Raw genomic sequence first — 14,545 nt, forward strand, 5'->3', positions numbered from 1 at the left:
TTTCTGGGTGTGGTGCTGAGTGTCTGAGCCCGGGATTCGATGTCCAGGTCATCCCAACACTGGAGCCAGTGTTCTTACTTGCTGAGCCACCTGGCTGCCCTATATGGAATTAATTTTGTGGTAAACTTTGGAAATGGCTTAGCACAGCTGGTTCCTGATGCTGACTGTATTCATTCCTACGAAAAGGTATTTTGACCTTGTCATTACTCTCTTCTAGGACTCAGAATTAGCAGAGTGCATTTGTCAAACCTTTTGTACTATTAGTTTCAAACCCAAATTATTATATGTATTTTTTAAAAAGAACCTCATGTAAATTTTTAAAAAGCTAATCCTAAAGTATATGTATAAATGGAATCACTAATAGAGAACTATTCAGAATAGAACTAAAGCAGAGTTTTAAGAAGCTTCCTCGGTGATGTAAATTAAAATTTTAATTCTCTAAGCCAACAGTACACAAATTCTCTGCCTTCATCTTTCTAATCTCTCTTCTAAAAATGCCCTAATTTTTTTATTCCTTTCAAAATTAGGAAGCATTTATCATAAAATATTTACCCATGCACATATAGTAGCAAATACAGAATAAAGGCCAGGAAGAGAGGGAGGGATTAGAAAATTCTTCATATAAAAGAAGGCATTTGGACTATGTCCTAAAGGAAGTGAGGGATTCTGCAAAGTTGAAGTGAGAGGGAAATGCTTCCAAGCATGAGGGCCAGCCAGTGCAAAGGCAGAGATGGGAGACAATGCCACGTGTAAGGAATAGAGAGGTCAATATGGTTAAACCACAGATTGTGGGAAGAAGAGTCATGTATAATGAAATTGGGAAGATAGGTTGTGACCAGATAGTGAAGGGCTTTAAAAACCAGCAGAGGAATTTAAATTGGATCCTAGAAACAAGAGGGAGTTACTGGATTTGATTTGATTTGACTGAAAAGAGGATTGGTGTGGTGAGATCAATTTTTAAGGAAAATCACTTTGGCAGTTGTGTGGAGGGTGGATTGTAGTTGGGAGAAATCTGAGGCTGGGAAACCAATTTGGAAGCCATTGCAACTGTTTGGACAAAGGTGATGATGGCCTGGTAAGAAGAGAGGAGGGTCTTGAAAGTGAAAATGACTTGACATAGGAATGAAAAGATCCAAGAAGGTAAAAAGAAAGGATGGAAGAAAAAAAGAAAGAACATAGATCACAGAAATTTAGAACTCAGAGACACTTGAGAAGAAAAGAAGAAAAAGAAAATTGGTACAGAAGGAAAGAGACAAGGATAAAGAATAAATGAGCTATTTTCATTACCTTTGTAAGTATGGCTGGCATCTTAGTTTAACACTGTCTTCATATGCATACCATGAGGCAACCTGACTATAGTATAAAAATAACAAAAACAAAACAAAACAAAAAACCCAACTCTATCTCATTTTTTTTAAAGAAGAAAATTCTTTTAGAATTTCTGAATCTAAAACTACTTGAATAAGGTTCAAGAAAGGATCTCCTTTTACTGAAACATACTTTAGAATGAATAGCATTTTCCTGAGGTCCTTCCCTCCCTCCCTCCCTCCCTCCCTCCCTCCCCGCTACCAAGGGCAGGCTCTGCATCACTCTTGGTAGTCTTCCCCTTCCTAGCTTCCCTGTCACCTCCCCTCCCTCCCTTCCTTCCTTCCTTCCTTCCTTCCTTCCTTCCTTCCTTCCTTCCTTCCTTCCTTCCTTCCTTCCTTTGACAAACTGTTTCTATGCATGGATATGTAGTGTCATTTGGGGGGCTTTGCCCATAGAAGCTTGACCCTGAGGCAGGGAAGAAGAGCCAGGAAATTTTCTGATGGCAGGCATTTTTTCCTGGCTCTCTCCAAACTCTCTTGGTCTCGGACTTGACCTGGGAGATAGGAAGGGGAAGACTACCAAGAGTGATGCAGAGCCTGCCCTTGGAAGAGATGAGAGATGCTTGGAAGTCACCTCAATAGGAAGACTGAGGAGGCCATTGTAAGTGATCCAAGGAATGCCATGTTAGACCAGAGAGACTGGGACAAATCACTCCTGGGAGTTTTTGTTGAAATCAGGATTCAAAAGATTTGGCTGACCTATGTACTGTTAATCCCCACCCCCCTTTCTACTCTAGGTAAAATTGAGTTTCCCCAGTGCTAGTTAATCTCTTCAATGTCTGATTTAAACTGTCCCATTCTGGCTGTCTGAAAAGGGCATTTGGGGCCTTGTTCCTTTCCTTTAAAAGTTCACTTTCACTTCTAAGATTTGGTATGTGATTAAAATGTTGGTCAATATAAACCCAAGCTATCTGGTATATTTTGCTTATTGCCCAGACAGACGTAGAAATAATACAAAGGAGAGGGGATTAGAAATGGGAGACTGTTTGACCAAATATCCTTATTATTTTATTGACCATCAATATGTTATAGGCCTTTAATGTATCAATATTACAAAAACTTGAGCATTTTCTTCATGTTTGAGGTTTAGGTCAGTGGACTTTGGGAACAGAAGGTCCAGTCCGGCCTCTGCCCCCGGGGTAAGAAGTTGCCATGCCCACCTTTGCTGCATGGCTGCTTCAGATGAAGCTCCTGGTCTGCACATTGTAGGGGGACCAAGGCACAAGTCTGAGGGGTAATCGCTTTTGTTTTAACCTACTTGGATCGGGATCACTGTCTAGGGTGGAGGTCCTGGGGCACATGGCCAGAGCCAGAGGGCACACAACTAATAGCTCTGGCAGCTGCCAAAACCCCAGCAATTTGGGACAAAGCTCTCCTCTCTGGTAGGAGAGTTCTACTATAGCGAAAAGCTCAGAAGTCAAGTAATTGAGTGACAACATGAACAAGCAAAGGAAGCACAGCAATCTGACTCTGGACTCCTTTTTTGGGACAAAAAGAAACAAAGTATGGAACAGGAGGAAGACAACGAAGTCAGAACTCCTGCACAAAAGCTTCCAAGAAAAATATGAACTGGCTACAGGCCGTAGAGAAGCTTAAGAAGGATTTTGAAAACCAAATAAAGAGAAGTGGAGGAAAAACTGGGAAGAGAAATGAGAAAGATGCAAGAAAATTATGAAAAGAGAGTCAACAACCTAACTGAGGAAAATAACACCTAAAAAAATAGACTAACTCAAATGGCAAAAGAGGCTCAAGAAGCCAATGAGGAGAAGAATGCCTTAAAAAGCTGAATTTGCCAGATGGAAAAAGAATCTCAAAAGCTCACTGAAGAGAATCATTCCTTCACAATTAGACTGGAGCAATTGGAAGCTAGTGACTTTATTGGAAATCAAGATACTATTAAACAGATCCAAACAAATGAAAAAATAGAAGGCAGTGTGAAATATCTCACTGGGGAAAAAACCACTGACCTGTAAAATAGATCCAGGAGAGATATTTTAAAAATTATTGGACTACCTGAAAGCCATGATCAAAAAAAGAACCTAGAAATCATCCTTCAAGGAATTCTCAATGAAAATTGCCCTGATTTTTAGAACCAGAGGTCAAAATAGAGGTTGAAAGAATCCACTGATCACCTCTTGAAAAAGATCCCTAAAAAAAGCTCCTAGGAATATTATAGCCAGGTTGCGGAGTTCCCAGATCAAGGAGAAAATATTACAAGCAGCCAAGAAGAAACAATTTGAATAATGTGGAAATACAATCAGGATAACACAGGATCTGGCAGCTTCTACACTAAGGGATCGAAGGCCTTGGAATATGATATTCCGGAGGGCAAAGGAGCTGGGATTAAAACCAAGAATCACCTACCCAGCAAAACTGAGAATCATGTTTTGGGGAAAATATGATCATTCAATGAAATAGAGTACTTTCAAGCATTCTTGATGAAAAAAAAAAACAGAGTTGAATAGAAAATTTGACATTCAGATACAAGAAGCAAGAGAAGCATGAGAAGGTTAACAGGGAAAAGAAATCATAAGGAATCAAAGTTGAACTATTTACATTCATACATGGAAAAATGGTAATTTTAACTTATGAAACTTTTCTCAGTATGAGAATAGTTGAAGGGAATACACACACACGTGTGTGTATACATACATATGTCTATATAGGAGGATATATGGGCATATAAATATATATGTGAGCGTGTGTATATATGTGTACAGGTATACATAGACAGAGGGCACAAGACCAGTTGAAAGGAAGGGATGATACTTAAAAGGTGAAATTGAGAGATGAGAGAAGAATATAATGAGAGGAGATGGGGAGAGACAGAATGGGGTAAATTATCCCATATAGAAGAGGTAAGGGAAAACTGTTACAATGGAAGGGAAGAACAGGAAGGCAAAAGAGAGTGGGTCAACCTTACTCTCATTGTATTAGGCTTATGACATATACACTAAATAGGGTATCTCACCCTACAGGAGAGTAGGGGGGAAAGTGATGAGATGGGGGATGATGGAGGGAAGGGCAGGTTGGGGGGGAAGGGAAGTTGGAAGCACATACTTTTGAAAAGGGACAGGGTCAAATCAGAGAATAGAACAAGTAGGGGGCAAGATAGGATGGAGGGCAATATAGTCAATCTTTTACAATATATCCATTATGGATATGTTTTGCATAGCTATACATGTACAACCTATACTGGATTGCTTATCTTCCCAATAAGAGTGAGTGATGAGGGAGGAAGGGAAAGAATCAGGAATCCAAAGTTTTAAAATCAAATGTTGAAAATATATATGTGTGTGTATAATTTTTTTTTTTTACATGCAACTGAGAAATAAGATATACAGGCACTGGGGTATAGAGATCTACCTTGCCCTACTGGAAATTTGGATAAGGAATGGGGGAGGATATAGGAGAGAGCAGATTGAGGGGGGGGTATAGAGTGGGATCATCGTTTTGGGGTGGTGGGTAAGGGAAAGATGTGGAGAAAAGTTGTAACTCAAAATTTTGTGGCAATGAATGATGTAAACTAAAAATAAACATAAAATTTAATTAAAAATAAACAAAGGTAAGCCTGTCCATTTGGCTTCCCCCTTATTTAGACTGAAGCCCACTTTCAGTTTGTCAGCAAACATTTCGTATTTGTTATGGTCCAGGTACTATCTAATTGCTGAAGATACAAAGAAAGGTAAACACTATTCCTGCCTTGAAGAAGCTCATCATGTACATATAAACTATAGAGAAAATTGGAGATAGTCTCAGAGTTAAGGCGCCAGCATTGATGTTCACTAGGAAAGGCTTCTAGCAAAAGATAAGATTTTAAGTGAGATCTGAAGAAAACCAAGGAAGGTAGAGCATTCCAGGCACAGGGACCTAACGAAAATGCTGAGCTGGGAGATGGTGAATGTTCTATGAGGAACAGCAAAGAGGCCAGTGGCACCAACTGGAAAGCTACAAAATCTTAAAGCTAAATCTCTTTAGGATCATGGATTTCAAATTGGAAGATACCCTTAGAGGTCATGTGTAGTTCAATTCTCATTTTACAGAAGTACCTGAAGAATGGAGAAGTGAAATGGCTTGTCACACACAAGGTAAGTGGAAGATCATGGAATGAAACTTAAGTCTTTTGACTGCTCCCCTGCTTTCTTTCCACTTGGTTCCTCATTTACTATGATATGGAAAGGATATTTATCTTATCTCACTGAACATGCAGAATAATTACTCAGCATTATGCCAAAAGAATCTACACATATGTTATTACTACTGAATTTATATGGTAATTTTAATATTTACATATGAAGTATTTATATAAGCTATGTAAATTAACATCAGCCTACCAAGACGAATCTTAAAAGAAATCAGACTGAGTCTAGAGGAAATTAGGCAGTTGGTCTAAAATAAATAGCTCATTCAGACTCTCGACCCCCCTCTTTTAACTTGTAAAATTTGCAAGCAGATTATGGCTTTTAGTGGTATGTAGTACAGTCTTTGCATGTATTTGTCTTGTGGAGAATTAAACAACATTTTAGATTTTTTTTGGGGGGGGGAAAGCAGGGCAATTGGGATTAAGTGACTTGCCCAAGGTCACACAGCTAGTAAGTATTAAGCGTCTGAGACCGGATTTGATTTCAGATCATCCTGACTCCAGGGCTGGTGCTCTATTCACTGCGTCACCCAGCTGCCCCTAAAACTAACATATTCTTTCAGGAGGTAAGGAGCCTGGCATTTGTTACTAAGGACAAAGCTGAAGCATGCAAACATAGCAGATTTTATGAACCCAATTGATTTCAACTGTAAACCTGAAATTTAGGCTGTAGTACAAAAAGTTGGAATCATGATAAATCATGAACTTATAGAATATAAAGATATATAGAATATATTTATATAAATATGAACATATATAACATATAGAATGTTAAAATGGAAAGAGGGAGGAAAAGAAGAATGGAGACATTAAAACTCAAATTAAAGATTGGTACCAAAATTTTTTTTTGTTTCAGTGTTTTCAACAATTGTTTTTCCATTAATTTCATCATTTTACAGGCTTCAGTAGACATGGGAGATAATGACTTATTATGGGTTCCATGATAGAAGTCCCCTTTGAAAAGTCAAGAGTGGCCTCTAATTTGTAACAGCAAGGGTTGTTTTGCTTTTGTCCTCTCTGATGGGTGCTGTTCCTCCCCGCCTCCATCATCATCCTCAAATCAGGAGTGGGTTTTCCTAGTCAGCATATGTAGAAACTGAAGGGATCATGGAAGCCGTAGTTGACAAAACCATAAAGGAGTGACTCCACTGCTCAAGCTCAATGTTAAAATTCCTTAGTGAAGCTAATACGACTATATGAGTGACCCATCTTGATCATCTATCTGACCTGTTGTCTTACTGATCACTACACTTTTACCATGCAGAGTTAAAAAAAAAATAGCTCAAAGATAGTATGGACAAAAACCCTGTAGTGTAGGTATAGCAGTGCCCTAAATGCGAAATAATCATCTGAACCTAAGTCACTAACAAAAGCCTCTCAGTTCCTCAAGTGGAAATTACTTTGTATAGATTTATCTATAGAGTCACTCTGGGATATATAATCCTATTTCAATTCGACAAACATTTACCAAAGGAAAAAATGAAAACTTTTTTTCATATTTAAATAACCATCTGCAACAGATGCCCCTAACTACCCAAATTTAAAAGAAATACACTATTGCTTTAATGCACAACAAAGTAACACCTAATTCAGAAATTTTAGTTTTGAAGGATTCTTCCTTTAATTTTGGTAAGGGCTGACCCTTTTATATACATCCACTTTGGTAACAATAAAAGACTCACATCTCAGAGAACACATACTGCTCATCAGTCTGACAGGTGTTCTTAAATTATCAATGAAATAAGAAATATGAAGCAATGTCAATAATAAGTGATCAAGCAATTTTCAAATGTGAGAAACTTAATCTTCTATAAAATGCTCCTTATTCCACTTTTTCCTAGTTTTAAAAGTAACATATTTCAGATGATAACTTAGTCTTTTAATAATGATTATTATTATCATAATTTTTTCAAAAAGTAATTCAAATGACCTTCTCCTATAACTCATGAATGATATCTGCAAATGCAATTGACCTTGACTCGGCTGAACACAAGCGCTGTAATCCTATCTTCCTTTTATCTTTTTTCCACAGTTGGTACTATTTGTTTCATTTCCCTCACTCCCACCCCATGTGAAACAATAGGAGGAATTACAAGATAGATGACAAAACGTCTAACATCTGGTGAGCTAAAGTTGTACCTTAAAATGCCTGTACAGGTGTTAGGAAATCCTACCGCAGAGGTTTCTGTCTTTATTAAAGCCGTCTGTTTTTATTCAGACCTCTCGAGAGGAGCTGATAAACTACAGAGCAGAGTCCGTTTGAGTCTATTCTCTTCACTATTGAGTGGCACAGCGGTAGTCTTCAAGTGTATAATTTTCAAATTGGAAGCCAATCGATTGGAATCCTTTATCCCATCTTCAAGCACAGTTATAAAATGAGTTGGGAATAAAAGACCACTTCATAAAAACTACTTCTCACTTTTCCCTTTTTTTTTTATTCCAACCTATACAGAAACCAAGTAGGCAAATCTGTACTCACCAAACAAGAGTAGGAATCGTTCAGTCTATGATCCAAAGTCTGCCTCTGAAGTAATCTAAAGAGGGATGCATGGTCAAACTTGCAGGGATTAGCAGAAATAAACTCATCCATTCCATGTTTCTGAGAACGATCTGCATCTGAAAATTAGGATAAACACAGACACACATATGTGTGTATGTATATGTATACATACACACACATACATAATACATACAAATTGTTAAAACAGGTAGACAGCTTTTGCAGACCATGTAAGTTAACAGCATAAGGACAGAAGACAAATGAGTAATGCTGTATCTACTAAAAATGTGAAATAATAATAGAAATTATAATCATCCAACTGTTCACACTGTTTTTTTAAACCTCTCATTCAAAATTATTCATTGAAAGATTAGAAGAAAATGCAATTATTGCTCTTTTTTTTCCTTCCCCACAAACCCCCTAAATAAATGTAACATATAAATGTAAAAGTATTTGGAATTAGGAAACTAATTTTTATTTAAAAAGCTACTTCCAGTGTTAAGAACACTCTTCTCCCCTCCACCCCCACCCCCTTTCCCCCCAATTCTAGGAAGAGTTAATGGATTTGGTTTTGGCTTCTGCTAAAGAATATGACAAGATATCTAAGGACCCACTCATAATAATACATTAAAAAAAAAACAGCAATCATGACTAGAAGCCTACTTTCCAAATGGCAAACTGGGGCAGAAATGAACACACAAGGCTTAGCTGGATCATTTCCAGCCTTCTTTTTGAATGGAGCTTTTAATGGGACAAATCTTAATGTAGAAATGGCAATGAATGCTCTCAAGCTTCAAGCAAAAAAGTCTTGCAAAAGGGAGCAGCATTTTTGTGCAAATATATAGACAAAGCACAACTTCCCAAATGGCACTTCAATCAAAGGCCCAAATTTATTGTTCTTTACAGATTGCATCTTTCAACGCCTCTAGACCCTGCGGGTTTATCAAAAGACAAGCTTTTATGATTGCTTTTGTTAATGGTATGTTTTGTCAAATCTTCAATGTGAGTTATCTACCAAATATGGACAGAAAAAGCCATACGATGTCCAAGATTGGTTGTATATTAGCACATTTGCTCTGTTAGACACCATGGTCCACATTGGAACAAATAATCAGTTATCAACATAAAAATGGACTTCCTTTTTTGTTCCTTTAAATCACATAAAGGCCTTTTTATGTTTGTTACAAGAAAAGTACAGCTCCAAATGTATTCTAGATGCAATTTTGAAAACAGGCAACAGCACAAACCAAAAATTTCTAAAGAAAAGGAGACAAAAGTTTATTGATTAAACTCAATTATAGAGTCAGGTTCATAACAAAACTCAATATTGATCTGTGGGCATGATGCTAACATAATCAGTCACATTTAGAAATTTAGCCCCAGATCATATTGATCCATGTCAAGTTCAACTTTCAGCTGTATTTGTGGATGGAAGAACTATTTAATTCGAGCTGAAGGATCTACACCGCTGCATCTTGAAAAGATACACAAACAAATTCATATCACTTCGCTTTGCACTGTCAAAGCAAGAATCACATCCAAGTGACAGATATCACCAAGGTGGATGTAACAAGTAGGCAGTGTGACAGTTCATTGATGGCTTAAGGTATGGGGCTCTCAGGAAAACTACCATATGCATTTCTTAGTACTGTACTGAATAATAATAATAAGAAACAAGCTTTTAAGATACTAACATGAGGTGGGTTAACATAACAGTGGTTTGTTTCTATTTGACTGACATATGAGACAACCTGCCATAATTTGTCTTCCATAGATAGTTTGATATTCATTTAAAATACATGAATATAAAAAATGTTTAGTATATAAATTTGACATAGGATATTTATCTCAAGGTGAAATAATGTATGTGACAGTGCTGTGAAAATAGAATGTGCAGTGAGATGGAGGGAATTATTTCACTAAATCTGAACTATAATACAAAATTATTTTATATTAAAAAATTCTACTTGGATCTTTTTGGTTTCTTAATTCATTTTATTTTAATAAGGAAAAAGAAATCCTTTCAGTTTTTATTTCTTTGTGAAATTAAACATTTCCCTCCTAAAGCATCTGCTGAATGATATCATCATTTCTTTTGTAGGTAGAGATTTTTAAGGAAAAAAATATTTTATTTTTCTAAAGAGTATAATACATAATCATCTTTTTTTTGAGGGGAGGAAAAATCCCATAGTTTACTTTTACTGGTCTATGATATAAAATATTTTGTTGAACATATCTAGACATACTTCTTTCAGTAGAATAGGTCAATTTTCCAAAAGGTGGCTCAACAACCAATTTTTTTTTTTGCTAAAGTCTTATTTCATATTGATTTATATTGCAGAATTGGGGATAGTTTCATATCAAATATTTTGGTTCTATGAATTTTTAAAGACAACTAAAATGCTTCAAATCTGAAATTATGAGGAAAGAAGAAAGGATTTTCTTTTGAAGAAAAAAAATATCAGTACACAATTAATACTGTCAAGGATTAATGGTTTTCTTAGAATGGGTAGTTTCTCAACATAGACTGTAGCTTATCCATGCCTTCTCAATAGTTGATTAACAACAGCAGTTAAAAAAAATTATTAGCTGGGGGACCACCTTTTAGTGATGAACCTTTTTTTCACTAAGCTAGGCTGCTGCTTGGCTAGAGTTCATTTCTGGACCTGCAATTCAAACCTTTCAGGTTAATGGGATCTAACAAAGTTGATACTCCACTGGTGTTGGTTCCAAGAATACACAGTCACCACCATGCCATGAGAAGGACTTTACTGAAGAATTTAAAAAATAATCCTGAAAATATGTTGCCAAATGCAAACAAATGTAAGCCTGACCAAAACAAAATCAAAAAAGCTTCACCAGCAATGACATTCCTTCAGGAACTTAATGAACTTGTGAGAGAAATGAACCCTATGGATTTCTCAGATACTTAAAATGCTGTGAAGACAAAGAAGTTCTATTTCTAATCAGGCCAGGATGCTTTCTGTGAATTACAAATAGGCATTATAATAATATCATTCTTTATCTGATCCTCATAAACCAATGAAGCAAGAAGAGTAAGCATTATTATTTCTATTTTTCAGATGAGGAAAATTAAGTTTAGAAAAGTTGTGACTTCAGTAAGGTCACACAGGAAGTAGAACAGTCAGGTCTCAAACTTAGTTTTTCTGGCTCTAAGTCTAGAATACTTTATAATGCAATATGTTGCTTCACAAGCATTATTCCTAATATTCAGAATGAAGAACTACTGTGTATGTGTAGTTTATTGATTTGTTTATTTAATGATGAAGAATTTTAAACCATAGAGATCTAGAATCTTAAAAGACCTCTTTCCTTGTGTACTTCTAGAAAGAAGTCTGCAGCTAGGCTTTCTGTTGTCACTCCATTGTTATTGCCTGCATTTATCCACTCCTTTTGCATTCTTGTTATTTGGGCTGTTTGAGAAGCAACTAATCTCTTCAGTTCTGGTTTTCTTTCTAAAAATGCTTCAAATTATTTTTAAATTACTGAATATCAATCTTTTGTCCTATATAGTTAGGCTCAGAATTGTAAGACAGGTCACCCTGGGCTTCATTTTGAACTCCACTGCTTTTTGGGATACATTTTTCCATTACCTCTTGCTTTTTCTAGTAGGTGTGGAATACTATTGCATTATTTGAACAACCTTTCCTTTATATTTGAAGGTCTTTTTTTCTCCTGATGGCTTGCAGAAATTATTTCTGAATTGAATTGTTAAATTTTACCACTATGTTTCCTGGAGTTTGCACCCTTCAGTTTTCTCCTGGAGACAATCTGTGAATTCTTTCAATTGGAATTTTATTTTCTATGTTTAGAACTTTGGGGCAGTTCTCTTCTATTTTTTATCATGGTTTTAAGGATTTTTTTTTTGTCCTGTCATGCTCTTCTGGGAGACTTATGATTCTTATGTCTTCGAATTCAGTATGCTTTGCTTTCATTGTGAGTATATTCTCTTTTAATGCTATTATTACTTTTGCTTCTCTTCTAGGTTGTCCTTCAGTTTTGTGCATTTTAATTCCCAATCTATTGCTTTTTGTTTGTTTCTTTGGCAAGATTTGGCATTGCAGATTCAGGTTTTTCTATTTTGCTTAATATTTTTGCTGTGCAAGACATAAATTTTACACTCATAATTCTCATTTCTCTTTTAAATCACTCAGGAACATTATGCTTTCGTTCATGTTTTTTTCAAGTGCTAGATTATTTTCCTTCATTTTGCAGTATTTATGCATAGATGCCTGAACTCATTTACTAGATCTAGAGTTATATCTTCTTCTGTCATTACTGTTTTTCCTATTGATTTACCTATTTATGTTTGAGATTTCTTCTTCCTGGAATCTTTGGGACTTTCAGCCTCTTCCCATGCCCTCATTTTTTTCCTTATCACTCACTGCTGATTTCTTGTCCTCTGACTATGGCCTCAGTCTCCTTCCACACTGGGCAATTTATCACCTTACGTCTCTGCCCCAACTGACTTTTGGGTAGTCAGAAGTGGTCCCAGCTAGATGCTGTGATCTTCCCTCACACGCAGTGAAGTACTGCACAGCTCCCCACACACAATGTCCTATCCTGGTGACCTGTCTCATTCCACTCTTTTGTTCTTTGACCCAGCACAAGCAGTTCAGAGCTAGCTTTCCCTGGCACTGATGTTGTTACTTCTGGGTTGCCATCCCCGATAGGCTTTTACTATAACTATGGGGCTATGACTAAGCTTGCTGTTGAGGCCTGAAGAAAACTGCACAGCCTGAAGCCAGGGCTCTATATAGCACTGGAAAGATGGAGAGGCATCAGGGAGTGGCGTTGGGTTTTGATGTATGTGGCCAGTAGCAGGGGAGATTAACAAGGATCGCTAAGTAATCTCAGGGTGAGCAAGCATCAGTTGCTGGGGTCTTTTTCCTCAAGCTTATGAAGTGCTTTTAAAAAATAAGTATTTAATTTTCCCCCAATTACATGTAAACACAATTTTCAACATTCATTTTAAAAACTGAGTTTCAAATTCTCACCCTCCCTTCCTACCCCTTTCACTGAGAAGGCAAGCAATTTGATATAGATTATATTAGCGAAGTCATACAAAACACATTTCCATATTAATTATGCTGTAAAAGAAAACACTGACCAATATTTAAAAGAAAAAAAAAGAAATATAAAATAAAAAAGTATGCTTCAATCTGTATTCAGACTTCATTGGTTCTTTCTCTGGGGATGGATAGATAGCATTTTTCATCTTAAGTCCTTCAGAGTAGTCTCAGATCACTGTTGCTGTTACTGTGTATAATTTTCTCCTTGTTCTACTCATTTACTTTACTCTGCATCTGTTCACGTAAGTTGTTCCAGGTTTTTCTGAGAGCATCATGCTTAACATTTGTTATAGCCAACAGTAGTCCATCACAATCATATACTACAAGTTGTTCAGCAATTCCCCAATTAATGAGCATCCCCTCAATTTTCAATTCTTTGCCACCAAAAAAAGAGCTACTATAAATATTTTTGTACATATAGGTCCTTTTCCTTTTTTATCTCTTTTGGGATACAGACCTAGTAGTGGTATTGCTAGGTCAAAGAGTATGCATGGTTTTATAGGTCTTTGGGCATAGTTCCCAATTGCTCTACAGAATCGTTAAATCAGTTCACAACTCCACCACCAGTGTATTAGTGTATCAATCTCCCCCCCCCATCCCCTCAAACAAACATTTGTCGTTTTCCTTTTCTGTCTCATTAGTCAGTCTAATAGGTGTAAAGTAGTACCTCAGATTATTTTAATTGTTTTAATTTGCATTTCTCCATTCATCAGAGATTTAGAGCATTTTCTCATGTGGCTATATAAAACTTTAATAACTTTATCTGAAAACTGACTTCATATTTTATCAGTTGGGGAATGCCTCTTATTCCCATAAATTTGACTCATTTCTCTATTTTTTGAGAGATGAGGACTTTATCAGAGAAACTTTCTTCAAATTTTTTTCACAGTTATGACTGATAACTGTATTTTCCTCCTTTCCCTGTTTATTCTATTCTCTATCTCCTTTCACCCTGTCCCTTCTCAAAAGTGTTTTGCTTTTGAGAACCACCTCCCCCAACCCTCTCCCTTCTATGAGCACTCCCCCTTCACTTATCCCTTCCCCTCCTGCTTTACTGTAGGGTAAGATAAATTTCTATGCCCAATTGAGTGTGTATGCTATCCCCTCTTTGAGTCAATTCTGATGACAGTAAGGTTCAAGCATTTGTTGCCACCTCTCCCCTCCACTGCAAAAGCTCTTTCATGCTTCTTTTATGTCAGATACGTTACCACATTCTACCTCTGCTTTTCCTTTTTTCCTGTTCAATTCTCTTTTTCCTCCCTTAATTTTTTAAGATATCCCATCATATTCATCTCATACCTCTGTCTGCTGTCTATATATACTCCTTTTATCAATCCTAATAAAGAGAAAGTTCTTAAGAGTTACAGGTATCCTTTGCCCATGTAAGAATGTAAACAGTTTGACCTTATTAAGTCTTATGATTTCCTTTTCCTGTTTACCTTTT

At 36.5% G+C, this 14,545-nt stretch overlaps 1 protein-coding gene across 3 annotated transcripts in view; it reads right to left on the reverse strand.

Annotated features, from left to right (window-relative positions):
* The window catches only part of CADPS2 (calcium dependent secretion activator 2), a 729,035-nt gene that overhangs the window by 183,650 nt on the left and 530,840 nt on the right, over positions 1-14,545 (reverse strand). For all 3 annotated transcript variants that reach the window (XM_069087109.1, XM_069087108.1, XM_069087107.1), the window contains exon 12: positions 7,988-8,124. In XM_069087109.1, coding sequence (XP_068943210.1) covers positions 7,988-8,124 — 137 coding nt within the window. The remainder of the gene's footprint in view (positions 1-7,987; positions 8,125-14,545) is intronic.

The sequence above is a fragment of the Petaurus breviceps genome, unplaced genomic scaffold (assembly GCF_028583685.1).
Source record: "Petaurus breviceps papuanus isolate PSGF00001 unplaced genomic scaffold, PetGlider_PUasm1.0 181, whole genome shotgun sequence".
NCBI classification, from domain to species: Eukaryota; Metazoa; Chordata; class Mammalia; order Diprotodontia; family Petauridae; genus Petaurus; species Petaurus breviceps.